General features: G+C 34.9%; 1 protein-coding gene across 4 annotated transcripts in view; it reads right to left on the bottom strand.

Annotated features, from left to right (window-relative positions):
• osp (myosin phosphatase Rho interacting protein outspread) overlaps positions 1-20,174 on the bottom strand; it is a 134,021-nt gene that overhangs the window by 65,304 nt on the left and 48,543 nt on the right. For 2 of the 4 annotated variants that reach the window (XM_036376598.2, XM_036376595.2), the window contains exons 3-4: positions 2,798-2,812; positions 747-827 (exon numbers count right to left, since the gene is read on the bottom strand). In XM_036376598.2, the coding sequence (XP_036232491.2) occupies positions 747-827; positions 2,798-2,812 (96 nt within the window). Of the gene's footprint in view, positions 1-746; positions 828-1,190; positions 1,218-2,797; positions 2,813-20,174 lie in introns of those variants that run through there. The other 2 variants (XM_070106855.1, XM_036376596.2) reach the window with 2 other exon arrangements.

The following is a 20,174-nucleotide window of genomic DNA, read 5'->3' as shown; positions in this document are numbered from 1 at the left end:
TTGACATCCGTGTCGTGTGATTTGGTAATTTAATAACTCTTTACTGTAGACTTTTATTTGTGTGCTGTATAATCTCTTGTTTGTCGGACACTAGAAGTGCGTAAACCGCTTTAATGCACATTTTTGAATTAGGTTCTTATAGTTTTAAATAACTTTCATACTTGTAGTTTGCTTTATTTTGCAAATTTCACATTGCCACTTCCTTTCAAAAAATATTAGCTGTCTTACTTTCACCGAGAGTTGGAAAGTAGCGAATCGAACAAACTACATATAGTTATTATATCAGATGATCAATCAAACTAGCAGCACTTACGATACAACCCTGTGCTAATACTTCTTCTTATGCATGTGAAATTGTAGTGCGCCTTTGGTGAACAAATTTTTCTTTCCGCGACAAAAAAACTTTTGAGTAATCCTTATTTTATTTTCATACAATAGTAAAACTGATCTAAAATATCAAAAAAAAAAAAAACACGTATGCCCGAACATAGTGAGGGGAAAAATAGTGAATCTATTATTATTGGAAGTCGTCATTTAAACTTTTACTCTTGAAATTATTTATGTATTTGCAGCAAAAAGTTCGTGAAATTGAGTCATAATTACCATTTTTTTAATAATAGTATAAATATAAATAAGTATTTTTTTGAATTTTTATATTTTAATGATTCACGTAATTAAATATAACGTTTAAAAATAATTTTTTTTTAGTTTTATATAGAATCTGTTTAAAACACAACTGGACTTACCTTTGTTCTGTACAACGGATTACTGAAGTCCCAATCGGGTGCTACGAAGAGGTAGCCGCATTTCGAAACCTTGCGTGAAGCCTTGAAATCGGGAAGAAAGTATACAGAGTGACAGTTTAGTTATAAATACAATTTAATTGAACAATAAAATAAAAGATTCATACATATTTTATATCAAAAGTCATAATTTGAGCAGTCGATTATGCGCAACAAAAACCACTAGCCAGAGTAAATGCAAATGAAATGATTTTTTTATGCTATAACTGCTAAGCTATTACTGGAAACGGTAAATATAGCGAAATGAATAAAGAAACAACATTAAGTAATTTCCTAAAATAAAGCGCACAGAAAGTGCCAATATTTTTCGCGCCTAAGAAACAACAACAGTGGGAGCTAACATTTGATTGCTCCAATTTACTTTATTTTCTGTGTACTTTTTTTTACTTTTAGGGCCATTACGTGCACTGGCGCAGTGGCTACCGGACAGTCGTTGCGCGTGTAAGTACTTAAACCACAAAACTGATCGTGAGTATTATGGAGGTCTGCTATATATATATGTAGGTATATATACTATTAAACTGTATAAGTATATGCATTTATATGTGTCGCGAAACCCATTGACATGACTAATAGTGAATGGTAATGACAATAACGTGAAGACAATCGCTGACTGAGCCTCAACCACCTACAAACCGAACGACCAACTAACCAACAAACACGGCACTCAATAATCAACGACCCAACAACCCCAACAAACGACCGCCTTATCTTTGCTTTGGAGCCGAACGAGGTTAGAGAGGATTTCGGCAGCATAGAGCCAACTACCGAAAAATGTCAATTGTTGTATGGACGCAAAAGCGTCGCTCTAAATTTTTCGGAAAATATCAAAACAGAAGTAAATTAGGAAAATAATAAAAATAAGAGAAGAGATGGAGATGGAGATATTCAATGAAATACACAAAAAATAGCTGAGTAAATGCAAGCAAAAGAAATAGGCGAAAACGAACAGCAACTAATAAAATGAATAAGTAGTTCAACGTGACGTTTGAGCACTACGGAAAGTCAGTAGTTTGGCTAAAATTAATTGAAAAACTGAAAGTACTTGCGGTACTTTTTTTTCTTCCTTACGGTTGACATCTATTCGCACCACCCTACTAAAATTTAACGAATCGGAATGGAGCGATCTACGACCCCATTGACTTCAACGCCAGAGTACAATGGCAGTTATTTATTAAGTGTTGTATTACGAATGGCTATTAGTCAGTTGACACATAGTGTTCTGAAGTATTGTGTATAAAAGAAAAAAAATATTCAAAGAGTAATTACAATTAAATTGAACAGAAATAATGCAAAGCTTTGTCTAGCTGGTAGATAGTGGGTGGAGTTGGTGGAATGTGATTATTGTGGTAATGCGAGTGAAGTAAATTCGGATAAATGCAAATGCAGCGGAATGGATTTTTTACCTATACCAGATATATCAATTCTATACCCATAATAATTATTAATATTGCAACGTTTAAAATATGCCATAGAAGTATTGCTCAAAATTTTTTATAAAAATAATAATTGACAAGTAAGGGAGTGCTAAGTTCAGGTAAAACCGCACATTTTATACTCTCGCAATTTGTCAGGCTTGATGCAGGTAAGATATTTTCAGGTGTTGGTAAACTTTATATAAACAATTTTACAAATTAATTCAAAATTCAAAGCTTAATTTAAAATATATTGACTAAAGAATTAAGCGGAAAATCAGAAATGTTATCTTCGGGATATGGGATTGAAAAAAATGCTTACATAAATTGAATTTGATTAAGATATTTGCTCCTGCTTCGCTTATAAAAAATATTAGTTGATAACGTATTTTTATCGTTCATAAGCTTTGTATACTTAATTCTCTATTATTGTCTATCCCAGTGATTGAACTATTAGTCCATTTTTTTATTTTAATTTGAGTTTCCTTTTTTCTGTACTTGTATGAATGTTAATGATGAATAAAATATCCTGGTTTCTGTTAATATCTTAAAACATATTATTCAGAGTAGCATACTTACAGGCGGTGTTACCGGCTTTTGTTATTAAGGGAGGCATGTAAAAATATACAATATAAAGTTAATATTAGTTTTTATAGTTTTAAAAAGATAAATTTTTAATAGCCAAACTATAATGACTGATGAGACGAGTGTGATTTTAAATGTTACCTTATGACAACAAGACCCATTTATGGTATAAGTGTTTTCGAAAAAGTAGTTAAATAACATTGAAAAATATTTGGTTGAAAGAGTAAATAAATTGAAAATATATGTTTTAATATTCCGACCATGCGTTGGAAAGCTACCGTCCTACCGCGTCTTTTTAGGTATGTATGACATTTATTAGAAGCCCAAACAACAATAATTTTTTTATTCAATATGTCGAAGTTTGTGCTTGAAAAATTGTTATAGCGTGGCGTTCTTCTTCACTACTGTAATATGAAAAAAACCTCAGCCGAAAGTCATCGTATTTTGGTGGAATTTTATGGTGTACATGCTCTAGCTGAACGAATGCGCCAAAAGTGGTTTACAAGATTGGAAGGTCGTGATTTTGGCTACGAAGACGAAGAACGTACTGGGCGGCCAAAAAGAAGTTTGAACATGAGGAACTGCAATTATTCGATGAAGATTGTTATCAAACACAGAAGAGCTGCCAGAATTTGGGGAAAAAGCAGGTGCAGGTTCAAAGTCAAGGTAATTGCCATATGAATTGAAGCCAAGAGACATTGAAAAATGATTTAGAAAGGCAGATATTTGCATGAACGATGGAATGAAAAATGGATTAGCCCTAAAAACCAAAAATCTTATGTGAAACCTGGCAAACAGAAAAATTAACGGCGAATTCAAGGTAATACTCTGTATTGGGTGGGATCAGTAGGGTGTGCTGTATTTTGAGCTTCTAAAATCGGGTGAGACCATTAATGGTTAACGCTACCGACAGCAACTCAGCAAATTGAAGCGAGTGGTTGCTCTTGATACAAAGCCACAATTTTCCATCATGACAACGCTCGGTCTCATGTTGCAAGACCGGTTAAAAACTATTTGGAAAACAGCGTCAAAGAAGAACGCATTCACTGGAATACGGTTCACATCAAAACTATGTAAAAAAAATTGACTTGATTCATTATTAGCCGCCAAGTCAGTATTTTGGGATGGAATCCACAAATTGTCAGAAAGATCGGAAAATGCTATGACTTCAGATGTATTGCCCACGTTGAATAAGAATATTGTACAATATTTTCTTAAATTAACCTTCAAATTCCATTTTATCCAATATATACTTTTCCCAGTTTTAAACCGTGTCTCAAGGATATTTATTGTCTCTTTGACCATCATACAAGTATATTTATTTAATAATACCTAACATTAACAAAACTTCCAATTGGGGGAGTGTAGGAGGTGTTCCTATTTAGGAACGATGTGTTACTAGTAACTGGACCTATTGTATACACATAACTGTTTAGACGGAAGTGTACCTTATCTGAGAACAAATTTTATATTCATATATATATTCGGGAAATTGACAAACTTCACTCTTCCTTCGAATCAGAATGGCATGTTTAAATGCTAGGGCACTTTCAAAGAGAGCTTACGGATGGTTACCTTTTTTGCTTTTCTTCAGGAACAACAGAAATATAGACTATCAGTTTCATTTCTTTATGTTTTTGTGAGAGCGTTTGACAGAAAATAACATTAGTAAAGCTAAGTAATTTACAGTTACTATGACATTTTGACAGATCATTTCATTTATAACATAGAGTTGTATATATATATATAGTACCAGGTAAATTAGATCGTCGTTTAATGATTGCAGAACCTATATCCCGGACATTCTGCACCCATTGTACACATTGTGAATAAAAAGAATAATACTTCTTGAAGTAACTAATGCTTATGCTTCTTGATCATATAACTATATTGTATATCAGCATTTTATTCAAAATAATTCAAACAAAAAACGAGGCATAAACTTGCAATTTCAGAGTTCTCAACTGTATTGCCAACCATAGCTATGACAGCAATTTCTAATGATTAATGAGCTTTTAATTTCATGACTGCCACCGTGATTAAACACTTTCTGATTATTTCACACATACTTTCTTTTATTCGCTTTTTTTTCGAATAATTGTAATTATTTGCTTAATTTGCCGCCGAAGCCGCGAAGATTAAAAAGTAATTAAATTTTCATTTCGAAGCGCAGCTGCATTTTACTTGTGCCGCCACTTGTTGTTGCACTCGTATGCGCAAGCTTAAGTGTTGGCGCAAGCGCTGGACGAACACATACACACAAATGCTTGTAAACGTTTATGTGATATGGTGTGCGGGTACGTTTGTTACTGTTGGCGGCGTGTGTGTTCCACTTTAATTGAATTTATTTATTTTTATGATCTTCACAATTTTCCCATAAATCAAAAAAATACTCACATTCAAACACATGTACTTACATGCATATGAACAAGTGTATGTAATCTGTGTGCGCGTTATTGAGTCAGACGCAGTTGTAGCCAACAAAGATAACAAAAAATAAATGCGGAGAAAATTTAAAATATAAAGGTGCGGTTTGAAAGAAATTTGAAACTGCGGCTTAACTTGAAAAATCTTTAAAATAAATCGCATTTAATTGAAAATCTTTCACAAGAAACAAAAGCGCGCAACAAAATTAAAAAGTAAGAAAGCAAAAGGCGAAACAAAGAAATACCTGACAGATGCCATAATTGACATGATGACGTATCGCCACGGTGCATCACTGCCAGCTTTAACAAAAAGCCCAAACATGCTGGCGCTTGAAAATCGAAAGCTGCAACACACACATCAATGGTGCAATGAATAAATTGTTGAATGAGTGAATGAATAAATGAATGAATGAATGCGATTGCCGGTGTGCATGAGTGTAGCTATTATGACTGAACACCAGCGAGCGCATAGCACGCAGGTGAACCAACTATCAACAACCGATCGACAGAAAGGGAAAGCCAATGCTTGACTTTGATGCCGCCAGGCAACAAGTCGTTGCAATACTTTCGTTTTCGATATGAAAATATTCGTTTGTTGCACTTTTCAAAGTTAAGAGAAGAAGTAAAAAAAAGGTGAAATCAAACGCTTTTAAATATGAAATAACATCATACGAAACGAGCAAAAACAGACGGTGGTGTAGTAATGAATATGTTTGTTTGGCTTCGTATTCCGAAGCAACCTGCATCAACGGTAATGTCAATTTTCAACGAAAGCAACAACAACAGGCGTAGCAAAAAATTCAAAAAGCGAGTACTCACGAAATTGTAATGTAATAACATTTTAGCTAACGGTGAGAATATGTAAGAGCATAACAAATTTCGTGCTGTCTTATAACCAGACAATTTGAGACTTCAAAGCTTGCAATGCAGCCTTTTTGGTATACCTGTATAATACGTTTTAGATTTTGATTAATGCTTATAGGTATTATAACTATTTTTCCTAGCTAATTTAAAAATTGTTTGTGTTTATTTATGTATATGGTCGCTCTTCTTTTTAGTATTATGGGGTTTTACACATTTTAAACTATCTGGGATGGACGATTTCGTATCAGAATTATAGTGCATTTGCTCCGAAGAAGTATCATTATTTTAACAAAATATTTTATGGACTCTACCGAAAGTTAAAATTTCTTGTATCAAAAATCAACGCTACTACTGCTAATAATATGATTAAAAAAAAAAAAACACTTTTTCAGAATTCTAGATAAGTTTATACCTTCCTTCGGAACTCAATTTTCGAATTGGTCGAATAGATCTAAGAACTAAGAGACATTATTACATAATTATTTTCATACATACATACAAAAACTTGAGCTGGCGAAACGAAAATATTGATCGAGGAGGTTTATTGATATTTTATGTTTCCAACAGAATACCGTGTTGAAAAAACATTTAAGCCCCAAAAATCGAAATTAAAATAAAAAAATTAATTTTTAATCCTAAGTAACTATGTACTAATAAATGAGAAATAAAAACCAATTTCATTCCAAACTGATAATTATATTGTAAATAAAATTTTTTCATCCAGTTTTTCTTCTAAAAACTCCAATTTTTAAATAAAAATATGTTCTCAATTTCTAATTGAAAATTGAAATTTTGTATCATAAAATTTTTGATTAAAATTAGATTTTCATTTTCCAATTGAACTTAAAAATTTAAAATTAATTCTTAAACCTAAAATTTACTGCCAAATTGTGCCTAAATTTATTGAACAAACCCTCTAGAAGTCTTGTGAGTGGTGTACCAAAAATTAACGGAAACTGAATAAAAACTGTTAAAGTCGGTGGAAAATTTTGGTATTTTATCGTGGATTCGTTCCTGCTGCCTTAAAACTAGACACTAATTTGACCGAAACAAAACAATCGTTCAGGTATCTAGAATTGAGACTAATGACTTTTTCCTCTTCCCGATACTAATAGCTTCGGAAAGTATCATAAGACGTTTAAACTCATAGAAAGAAATAATTGAAACGACTAGGCCTAGGCGTAAAACAAGGCCATGGAAATGTAAGTTAAAGAGAATATAATTTAAAATAAGAGAATTAAAAGCCAATTAATACTGTTTAATCTGGGGGACGAAAAACATATTTTCCAGTCCTTCACCCTAGCGGCAGGGTAAAAGAGAGAAATTCAAACTAGTACCAAAGACTATTTAACTCTAAGTGCAGAGTTATAGTTGTTCAGATGTCTATGACTAAAGCTCGATAACTCTAAGGAGTAAATAAAATTAGTTAAGAAGGGGTATGGAAACAAAGCTATTGTTTTCAAATTTCCTTCTTTATAACTTTGCGTAGTTATTTTCCTATAAACCACATTTTTGTTTCACAGTTATGACTGCGCCCGTCATATTTTAATAATTGGCGTCACTCTGTGACGGGACCATGTGATTTCTGCCTCCGCTAATGTCTGTTGCTGCAGCTTACAACCGCTGTTGCCTGTTTGCTTCAATTTTTAGGACAGAGAATTACATACACACTCGTATATATGCGTTGGATGGCTGCAAGTGAAAGTGAATTTGATGGAAAGAAAGTGATCACTATTATGTGCCAGCACATGCGTATGTAAGTGTGTAAGTTTTTTGGAAAAGGGAGCCAGCCAAGCAGCAAGTAGCCAATGAACCGACCACAAAAGCAACCTGTTCGCATGGCATATATATGTGTGTGTACACAGCCAACAGCCAAGCAGTCTGGCCGCCCGACAGTAGCTCAGTGTTCATATTGCGACGACTTCAAGTTCAATTAGATGAATTCCCATTCGCTGACTCCGTCCTGTCACTTCACATTCTTCAGCTATTTGTAGTTTTCAAGATGAATGCAATCTATTGTTGTTCGGTTGTCTTTTTATGGGCACAACAATTGCAACAGCAGCAGCAACAGCAACAATGCTGACATTTATTTATTTGCAATTAAACTGCAATTAAAGTGATGAACGTTGAAGCAAACGAACTGTCGATGACTGCAACGAAATACATACAGAAAAATACACATAAATACTGGTATACCGTAAACGATTGAGCCGCCTGTCTGATTGACTAAATAACCGCACGAATAATTTGCGCTGTGGCACATAGTGCACTACAGTAGTAATAAATTCACTGACAACAAGTTGAATGTGCCATACGGTTGTCATCATCGCAAGTCAAGTACAGTTGTTCGTATGTGCGCTTGTGTGGTAGCTAACTATTTGTGTATGTATTTAGAAAATTTAAATTGTGTTGGCATTTGCAGTTAGTTTTTTATAGATATTCATAGCAGGTGGAGCAGTCGACTTATGACATTTCGCTCGGAAATCAAGAAAACACATTAAAAACAAGTAAGGAAGAGCTCAGTTCGGGTGTAACCGAACATTTCATATTTTTGTAACTTGCAAGGGTCAAAGCCGGCTAAATACTTCCAGGTGTTGGCAATATTAAATAATATAGCGAGGGGGTTTAACTTCATTGTTCACCGAAATCATGAATCGAATTTGGTATTATATTAACTTAGTTTGAAGTTCATAGGCTTCCTCAGTTGTACTAATATATTTTGCTTCTCGTCCGCGTAAATTATTATACTAAAATCATTGGGGCATAGAAATGGAAGGGCCGATTGCATTAATTTTTGACATTGCTCAGGTATACTTCAGAACTTATTTTCAAGCAATTTTATATATTTTCTTTTCTTTTATTTTCGTATGTAAACAGCCGGACTTTTAGATATATATATATATATATATATATAAGTACATATCTATCTCGATTAGTTTTAGGTGATACAAACAACCCTTAGGTGAACGAAACTATTATAATCTGTAGCAACATGTTGCAAGAGTATAAAAATAGCAAATACTAATAATAATTCCTTTAGAACACTGTAAATTATTTAATGGCGCATTAGTTTTGGATTCCAGAATTAGACAAGCATTAAATTACTTTGCGGCTTAAAACCGTTAAGTGTTATGGAGTTTAACAGAAGTGGAACGTTAATTAAGTAGGTTCAAGCGAGACTACCATTTATAGAACACAGCGTTACGTACACGAGTATGTTGAAGAACAGTATATATATTTTTTTTTTGCATTTCACGTTTTAAAATAACGAAAGTCGATTCTTATTATCTATATATGTAACAATTAACTTGAGAATGAAGTTAGTTTAGTTCTTTAGTGTTAACTTTAAACAAAAACAAGCTTTAGATAATACCCTTCACAAATGCATTGCTAATAGCAAATACATATATGAGTATGTTTAAATAAATCTGAAAACGTAACCGGGCAACGGTTTGTATCCAACGAGAAACATTTTGCTAGTTCTTTCGGGCTACGTTGTTTGCTATGAACAACCTTCAAGTAGAATTAATAAAGATTTTTATCTTGATTTTGATCGGCCAATTTGTATGGCAGCTATTATATATGGTATAGGTGTCCGACTTAAATACCTATGTTATCAGATAAATTTCGTCAAGATACCTTGTCAAATAAAATAATTTCCCATACAAGGACTTGGGTTTGATCGGTCATATATATGCTATAGTTATGCGATATGCACAATTTTTCGGATATTATAGCGATGCCTTGAATGATACTCTGTGCCAAATTTCTTGTCAATTAACACGGTTGTCCTTGTCAAATTAAGAAGTTTTTAATATTATATAAGAACTTTATTTTGATCGTTCAGTTTGTATGGCAGCTATATGCTATAGTGGTTCCGATATCGGCAGTTTGCACAAAAGAGCAGCTTCTTGAGAAGAAAATGACGTGTTCTCGTATACACAGACAGACATGGCTAAATCAAATAAGGTTGTCACTCTGATCATTTATATATGGTGTATGACCACTTTAATGTAAACCAAAACAAATTCTATTGGGATAAGGATTCAGAGTGGACTAAGAAGGAGATGGTTGGCCTAAAGATATGGTAGCTGCGCGCAACCGCGCAAGGTAGTCATCTTGGCCCGATTCTGTTCTTGTTGTTTATTAACGATATCTCTTCAGTAATAGAATTCTCAAAAATTTTATTATACGCTGACGACGGAAAGGTGTCTGTTGCAAACAGACTTAAACAATTTGGTTGCATGGTGTGATAGAAATGATTTGCCATTGAATCTTAATAAATGTAAGATGATGTGCTTTTCCCGTAGATCTGTGCACCCTTCTTCTTATGTAATAAAACACCATATTCTAGAGCAAGTTTTTAACTATGCTGATTTGGGAGTTAATATGGACCCTAAGCTTAATTTCAGTCTTCATATTGATACCATGGTCTTGAAAGCAAAAGCTGTCCTCAGTTTTGTTAAACGTTGGTTTAAAGAATTTAGAGATCCGTATATTACTAAAACACTTTATACAACTTTGGTTAGACCTATATTGGAATATGGCTCTGTTGTATGGAACCCTAGCTACCAAATCCATTCTGACAAGTTAGAGTCGGTTCAAAAACAATTTTTACTTTTCGCCTTAGCGCATTTCCGATGGGATGCTAGGGTAAGTCTACCTCCATACACTAGTCGTTTAAAACTTATTAATCTACCTACACTTTCTAGTCGTAGGGAAATGCTTGGCATAATATTCTTAGTGAAACTTTTGAATGGAACTGTTCTTTTCTCCTGTCTGAAATTAAATTTATAATCCGGTTCGCCTTTCGAGGCAGTTTAGATCTTTACTACTAAAATCCTGTAGATCAAATTTCGAACTAAACGAGCCATTCCGCCATATATGTCATGATTTTAATTCTCATTCCAGCACATTTGACTTATCTGACTCACTTTTCAAAATTAAAAAGACTTTATTGTGTTCTCTTAAAAAAGGAAAATGTAACAATTTATTATATTGTAACTTTAGATCTTAGCTGTTGAAATTTTTGTTTCTGTAGCTGAGCAGTTTTAGATCTCAACACTTAAAAAACTCTCTTGCCTTTTCTGACTCGGCTAATTCCGCACGTATGCGGATTGCGCCCCTCGCGTCGGTTGGGGGGAGGAGGTAATCGTTGGGTTATTATTATTATTATTAACACATTAAACATTTATACGGATGTCTTGAAAACGGAGGACGGTGCGAGGATATACTGTCCGGAATTAGGCATAAGGCAGCCCCTTTAACTACCGGACCACTGCAATATATTTTAAGCACAGTTGCTATTGGGAAAGCCACGGAGCTAGCCTGAAATGAACCAGCAGGCAGCTCCAGAGTTAACATCTACTACGTGCCCAACCAAGCAGCAATCTACCTCTTTTCGCATAGCGGCCAAAGCAGGCTTAGGAAGTAGGGCGGATTTCTGTCTAAGTTCTGTTCTAAGTGATTTCACTTCAACTGTATGCACAAAATCATAAAGACAATGAAATTATGGACGAGATTTCCAAAAGTGGTGTATCCGGAAACGTCATCCGAAAACGTGATCAACATTGATTAACTTATATACCCATATATATATATATATATTCGAAGGGGGTATAAAACTGCAAAAGTCATGTATAAGGCGGTAGATCAGAAATACAGATAGTTCCTACTGGTACTCTATAGAAGAGACTGTAGGAACATGGTTAGAATGCTTACTCTTTAGAGCAAGGCACCAGGGAGACAATGGAGCACCTGTTGTGCACTTGTCCCGCATTGACAAGGCAACGCTTCAAGATTTGGGGGCGCCATGGTATGAGACTTGGCTCGAACTCGAGTCACTGCTACCACAAGCTAGTGTATGTATGTAAATATGTACATACCAACATATTGTTTACCCGTGTTTGCAAACACTTTTACTTAATACTTTCCATTTTTATTTACTTATGCTTCTGTTGTGTATTTACTTTAACCTCTACATGCATATGTATACCATATATATATATATACATATGTACATACTTGTATATGTATCGGCACATCTTTTCTTTGACTTGTCAATTTGTTCAATTTGTACTTGAAATTGTATACACAAGCGTAAATGAAATTGCCTGCTATACAACAACTACACAGTAAACTTGCATATTTGGCGCCTCCAAAATGAGTAATGGGCGTTTATATTATATATCAAACTCGTATTATATATATTACGTATATTGATAAGTGTGATTGCCTTCATTCAACCATATTGGTGGGGTGTTGGTGGTTGGCTGGCTGTCGCCACCGTAAAGTGTATTCTCCTCACCAGCATACATATATATATGTATGTATATATAAATGCCGATGGGAGCGGTGGCTCATCACAACTCTCTCTTTCCACAGCTTCAAACACAATTCAAACGAGATTTTATGATTTTCGTATTTGGTTTTTTTGTTTTTTAGTTTCTTGCCTCGTTTTTATTACAATTTTCTTTCGATAATTTTTTATTTGTTCATTGACATACAAACAATCGAGAAAAAAATCGTATTTATTATATTACGCGTTGAGGTGAAAAGTGAAACGAATGCTTAGCGCAAGTGCGCTTTATTGGAAAAACAGAAGAAAAAAAAAATACATTATGCTCCTCCAGCTGCAGCAGTGCGTATGAATGGTTGTCGATTTAGGTATGTGGCTTTGCAGCTGCGGCTCTACCTAAGCTTGGCATTTATTTATGAATGAATGCAAGGTGAACGTAATTGCATATGCGCTGCGTTCAATTTCCAACGATTAATTCGAATTTTTTGATTAATTATTGTGATTACTTTTATTTGCGGCGGCATATTTTTAAGACTCATGCACTTGAACAGCGGCAAGTGGACTGTAAGTCGGTTGCAAGACAAGTGGCGGAGCGCCTGTAAGATTTCAGTTATGATACTTATATGTATGTATAGGTATATATATGTATTGTATATATATATATACATTTATTCGCACTCATACAAACATACATCTGCATGTTGCATAGAATTATGTACGCGTATACGACATGTAACAACTTTATTAATTTTTGCTGAAATCACTAATGAACGCGCATAAGCCTATGTATGTATGTATATACATACTCTTGTATGTATGATACATGGTTCGCTGCTATAACGAATTCGATTTCATTTATTGCGTTGACTATAAGTGATTGGTTAATCCGTTCGTAAATGTTGTTAATGAAAACCATACTTTTTCTTTCATACCAACTCGTGAATAGGTGCAATTTTTCATGTACACGCGAATTTAATACACATGACTATATAGACACTACAGTCTATCCGTCTGTTGAAGAGTATATAAATATGTTGGTATGTGGTATTTTTGCTGGCAATGAACGAACTTTGGCAGTTTGGTTACTGCAGCGCGTTGATTGATTTCATTTCGGTTGCTTACCTGTAATTGAGAAAGAAAGAAAGTGATTGAATTTTTAATTAATTTTAAATTGAAAGGAAATCAGAAATTTTTATAGCAGTTGAATTTTTTTTATGACAAAGAGAAATTGAAAGGCATATTATGTGGCTTCATAGCGCTCTATTTATATTAAATTTATTGCGGAAATAAACTGAAATATAAGGAATAAAGCATAAGTTAGTAATAAGTATTTTCCGGGCTTGTAGTGCAACTAACACATTTACGTGTTTTGAAAATTAATTAGACTTCCAAAAGTCTACAATATTTTAGAATTTCACATTACTTTATCAATAGCTCTCTTCGATTCGCCAAGCATTAAAGAGTAGCGGTTCAAAGACACACAACATAACAAAAAATCAGAAACAATCTTCGCTAATAAAAAATTCTCCATACAAAAACATGAATTATTTTAATCAGTTTGTATTGCAGCTATTTGCTTGGAAATTGCACCGTTGCCTAGAACAATAATATATGTAAAATTTCGTGTAAATATCTTGCCAAATAAAAAACTTGTGCGATATCGACGGTTCAGACAAATGAGCAACTTTTTGATGAGAAAAAAGAGATGGACAAACGGACATTGCTAAATCGACTCAGCTTGTCACGCTGACCGCTGCGGGTTTGAGCTGAAACTGTTAAACAAAACGAAGCAGTCAATGCAAATCCATATCGATAAATGTTGGACTATTATAGGTTTAGCTAGATATTGCGTCATATTTCGATATTGTGCGACAAAAATTCCCTGAAACCTTCAAAAAGGAGGCGATATTGACTTATTGCCCAGTTCTGCAGATTGGACTCCCTCTTACCTCTTTTATGGGGTTATTTGAAAAAATAATTCTATTTTAATACAATAATTGAATGTTTACGTTTTCAATACTTTACGCTTAAATTAAGAGTTCTGTTAGACTTCCTTTGTGGTGCATAGAATACTTGAGTACTTGACACAAGTAAATGTTAACCGCAAAAAAATAACTTTAAGTAAGAGATCTGTTTAAAGCACGATCTTTTATTAACCATTCTCATATTTTATCCACAACATATTAGAAGTAACATGGATTTCATTTCCATTGCGATTAAAATTTATGTTCGTGTGAAGTTTGATTTCCGTAAGTCAATATATGTATTTTGTTGTTTGTTTACGACTTGAAAAGTTTGTCTGCCGATTTTTCAATGGGAAAAAATTGAACAACGAGTTTGGTTGAAATATTAGGTTTCTAATAGAATCACGGCAACGAAATAGGTGAGAACGTGTTGTAGGAAGTCTACTTTATCACGAACACAATTATTTGAGTGGCACAAAGCATTCAGTACATGTCGTGAAATCATCAAAAACTTGATTCATGCGTGTTGACCATCCACCTCTGTTATTGATGATAACATCGAATGAGAAAGAGTGCTTGAAAATCGTCGTGTTGACTTACTTATGCAACAACGATGCCGACTAAAGGTCGCAAAAAAGATGCTTGACAATGTAGCTAAAAAACCCGACATTCATCAATATGACGTCGAAACTCTCTAGATAATGGCTTTAAAAATGAGCCAAAACCAAAAAAATCAAAATTCGCTGATGACATTGAAGGCCATCCCAGCCGAGGCTTATAACAAGCGTACGGAAAACATGTTTATATTGGCTTAAGAGCCACACATATTTTGAAGGCGATAATAAATACACAATGGCAACACCTCTAAGGCATGCGCCATGCCAAGTTGCTACTGGGGGGCTATAACCTCAGACGGTTTAAAACCGTAATCAATCTCCCGAGGAACAAATTTCGACTTCTGGTCGGGTTCTACACCGGACATTGCAGGCTTAACAAGCATTTATTTAACATGGGCTTGGTCTCCTCTGCAAACTGCCGGTTCTGCGACATGGAGTCGGAAACCCCAGAACACCTACTAATGGACTGCACAGCTGTCTGCAGACGTAGAGTCAAGGCCCTGGGATCCATGTTTCCAAACGCCTCATTGGCGCCTAGCAGTGCATTGGAGTTCATCAATAGGAGGGCACAATAGACCATAGGTCGCGGTGCATACCTCAATCACTATCTAATCTAATCTAATCTAATAAGCTGTGTTAAATTACGTGAACTTGTTATTTTTTATCAGTTCGGCTCAAGTTGATATAATATACCTGGTAAGTATTATTAAAGGATATAGGATTCGCTCTAAGGATAGTTGAATATAAAAGGAAGTACTAACTGCTATACTGTGCTGTACACACTTATTTGAGTTGATTGGGTGCATACATATATATATGTAAAGGGTGTTGCTTTTAATGTTTAGAGAGTGTTTAGTTAAAAAAGGCCAATATTTTCTAGCTATTTATATTGCAAATTTCTGCTGAAACTTTTTGAAACTAAGACGACTTATATAATATATATTCGTGGGGAACGAAGTAACTACTTGTATGGTTGCAAATCATTTGCTCTACCTTCAGTAATGACCTTGGTACGCGAAGTACATTAGAAAGTAACAATTTCTGTTTGCAATTTGGAGAGTTTACTAGGATTGTTAGCACTCTAAATACGACAATCTGCTGAAATGGAGGATTAGGTATACCGCATTATGTGCGCGAAGAGCTCTATAACGCTAAAATAAGACCATATATTTATTTTATATCTATATATAAGTGGCTGGAACTACACACTTACTTTTCCTAATACAATTATGGTAAATGCGGTTAACGAGATCTGTTTTACACAGATTCAGCAGGACAACTAGTTAAAAATATTCTCTGCCACCACGGCGCTATACAGACATTTCAGTTCATTTAGTACGTTTGGTTTTATGAATGAAAACAGCTTTGCGAATATGGACTCTAGAAGCATTGACTTTTATGTATCTAAACATATGTTTGTACAAGTGTCTATACATGAATTTAAACATAATATGAAGTCAATTAAACTGCTGCATAAGCTGCATTGCAATTAGAGCGAACTTTTGTGTAATAGTTGTGTAGCGCTAAGGTGGGTGCCTTCTCGACGTGATATGTCAACAAATTGAGGCAGTAACTTCTTCGATCGTTTATAGTGCATTATAAAAAAAGACCAGTATATCGCAATGTGCTAACTGCTTAATTGCTATTGGCGCGAAAGTGCTTGCTGCTTAATAAACTTATAAATATCCAAGAAATATAATTTTTCACTCACAGGCTCTCCATATTCTACCTAAAAAGTGCGCAATTAGAAAGTCATTTGTTAGGGTATTAAACTTTGTGAAATTCCTGAAAATACATTCTAAACATTGAACCATCTATATAAATTTTAACCAGCACACGTTTCTTGTATAGACTACGAAGTTCTACCGCTCGGAAAAAAACTTTATTTATATTTTGCTTAATGAGGTCATGTGTAAGTCTCTAGTGCAATTTATGTGCAAAATTACTTAAATATTTTCATTATACAAAATTTAGTGGCTCTAGTCATATTTTTCCACCTACTCGTTGGAACAATATGGCATTGCTAAGCTACCGGAGCTTTCACGAAAAGCTCAAATTTATTACGCTCTTTAGCGGTTCAGTAGTGATGCCATTAGCCCACTTTGTTACTGCATGTGTTAGCAGCATAGAAGAATTTTAAATTGCTGCTAAATCTCTTATATATATATACGTAGATAGAGGAAAATCATATAAGTATGTAGAGATATGTATGTCTGTGCAGAATATATGTGAATTGACCAAATTTTTACCAACACAGAAAAAAATTAATAACATAAAAATAAATTTCAATATTGCAACAGTTAACGGTTTTACGTACGGTGTTTAACGAATGCCACTTTTGATGCCAGCAACAACAGACAATTTGCAATTACATATATGTGCACATGTGAGTAAATACACAAAAGGCCAACGGAAACAGGCGTTTCGGCCGGACGATCTGGACCAAAACAAAAAACGAACAAAAACAAAACACACAGCAAAATTGGCGGTTAGCTGCTGTTTACTGCCATTGACTTGCAACAACTTACAGCCTGTCTGTGTTGACGCTTCAATGCTGTTGCAACTATACAACTGTTGACGGATCATCTTGTTGCGATTGTAAAGTTGTTTGTTGTTAATATTGTTGTTTTTATTGCAGTTGTCACTGTTTCTATATACAATGTAGTTGAATTGTGCAAAAATTCAGTTATATGTTGCATTGTGTGTGTACATACGAGCATGTTGCAGCGATACATGGTGAACGAGTGCAACGCGTGCGCATTGCCACGGCCAGCAGTAGTTGCTCATATGACTACACAGTAGTCGCTGCAGTTGTGTGCGAAGACAGTTGTCATTGTATAATGTTTGCAACATACAGTTAGCAACACTGGCGCGGCAGCCACTGCAGCTCATACGCGAACTGGCAGCAGAAAGGCTCGACTTTTATAGCGCACCAATTGCATATTGTTGCCTCGGAGACATTACCGGCCTACAGAATCATGTTCGCATATACAACCACACACACACACACACATTTCATTGTGCACGTGTGTTTGTTATGAACAAATATACAAATATATGCCAATATGGCAGCAGTAAATTCTGTGCATATCACAAACAAAAATCAACTGTCATGTCGCATGCCGCTAGAATACATACGCACATATATCTACTTATATATCGGTACATAGGTGCATATGCTTGTGCGTGTATCAATGACGGAAGTAGCATGAATTCGCGTACAAAGTCATATACAATCCGTACCTAGTTGTACTCATATGGATCTGCGCCGCTTACTATCTATCTCCAACTTTGACTCTAGCTTTGACGTTGGCTTCAATTGAATAGGTGCATATTCACGCACACATTCACAAATGCATAAACATAAGAATGCATGTAGTAAGTATTATTTGTTGCCAATAATGTTGCTGTTGCGGTTCATGTTGCTTTTATCTTCATGTTTACCTTTGCTGCAATATGTATTGCTCAAGCGCGTATTTCGCTCGCAAAGCCTAGCGAAAATCTGCTTCATACAAACAAAAGCTTGTTGTTGTACGTATATGTTCAATTTCATATATGGCTGAGATAAAGGTGAGCTTACAATACATTGTTTGGTCTTGTAAATCTTATCTGAGATTTGTGAGTAATCTCATAAAGAAAGTTCAAGTAAAACATGCTTCTTAAAACTATATATAAATACAGTTATAAATATATAAATCTATTGTTTGTAAAACAAAAGTACTTACATAGTCTATGGTATAATCAAAAGTAAGTGAAAATGTTGTTTTCAAAATCAAACACTTGAAACATTCGTATGAGCATTTCCCAAAGTCTCTTATTACAACATTTCAGTTTTTATACTCTCGCAACCTGTTGCTACAGAGTATAATAGTTTTGTTCACCTAACGGTTGTTTGTATCACCTAAAACTAATCGAGTTAGATATAGGGTTATATATATATAAATGATCAGGATGAAGAGACGAGTTGAAATCCGGGTGACTGTCTGTCCGTCCGTCCGTCTGTCCGTCCGTCTGTCCGTCTGTCCGTCCGTCCGTGCAAGCTCTAACTTGAGTAAAAATTGAGATATCTTTATGAAACTTGGTAGACATGTTTCATGGTACCGTGAGACGGTTGGTATTGCAGATGGGCGTAATCGGACCACTGCCACGCCCACAAAACGCCATTAATCAAAAACAAATAACTTGCCATAACTAAGCTCCGCAATAAGATACAAGACTGTTATTTGGTACACAGGATCACATTAGGGAGGGGCATCTGCAGTTAAAATTTTTTTAAAAAAAGTGGGCGTGGTCCCGCCTCTAATAGGTTTAATGTGCATATCTCCTAAACCGCTAATGCTATAATAACAAAATTCACTGGAAGCAAATATTTTTAGGACTTCTATTGACGGTGTGAAAATAGTTGAAATCGGATGGCAACTCCGCCCACTCCCCATATAACGGTACTGTTAAAAACTACTAAAAGCGCGATAAATCAAGCACTAAACACGTCAGAGACATTAAATTTTATCTCTGAGATGGTATAAGATGACTTTATAGGAACCGCGTTCAAAATTAGACAATGGGCGTGGCACAGCCCACTTTTAGGTGAAAACCCATATCTTGAGATCTGCTTAACCGATTTCAACCAAATTCGGTGCATAACGTTCTTTTCATGTTTCTATGTCACAGGGCAAAAATGGGCGAAATCGGATTACAACCACGTCCTTACCACCTACTTTCCATATAACACCATTTTAAATTCCATCTGATTATTTCACTTTCCACTATGCAAATCAGGCAACAATGACTGTATCGGGATAAAACTTTGCGTGAATAATGCGATTAAAGTATGCCACCTTGTGGCCAAAAATTGTCTAAATCGAACCAAAACTGTTTAAGCCCCTAAGTACTAAATATGTGGACCCCAGTGCCTATAGTTGACCTTCTACCGAAAATATCAGTCAATCCACAAAGAAATCTCAAACGAGTATACCATTTGACTTTGCAAGAGTATAAAATGTTCGGTTACATCCGAACTTAGCCCTTCCTTACTTGTTTAAGTCTACTATTGTTTTTAGTGAATAAAATTTATTCGTGAAAAAGTAATCTTCAATTGCAGTGTATATAATGGATTCATTTGTGGATCTCTGCCTGACTATTTTTAAACAGACAACGGCCCAATTGAAAAATAAGGAAGTACTATGCCACAATGCACGGTAT

This window comes from Bactrocera oleae, chromosome 3 (genome assembly GCF_042242935.1).
Source record: "Bactrocera oleae isolate idBacOlea1 chromosome 3, idBacOlea1, whole genome shotgun sequence".
In the NCBI taxonomy this organism is placed as follows: domain Eukaryota; kingdom Metazoa; phylum Arthropoda; class Insecta; order Diptera; family Tephritidae; genus Bactrocera; species Bactrocera oleae.
The sequence above is the reverse complement of the archived record's forward strand: the minus strand, read 5'-3'. Positions and strand labels throughout refer to the sequence as shown.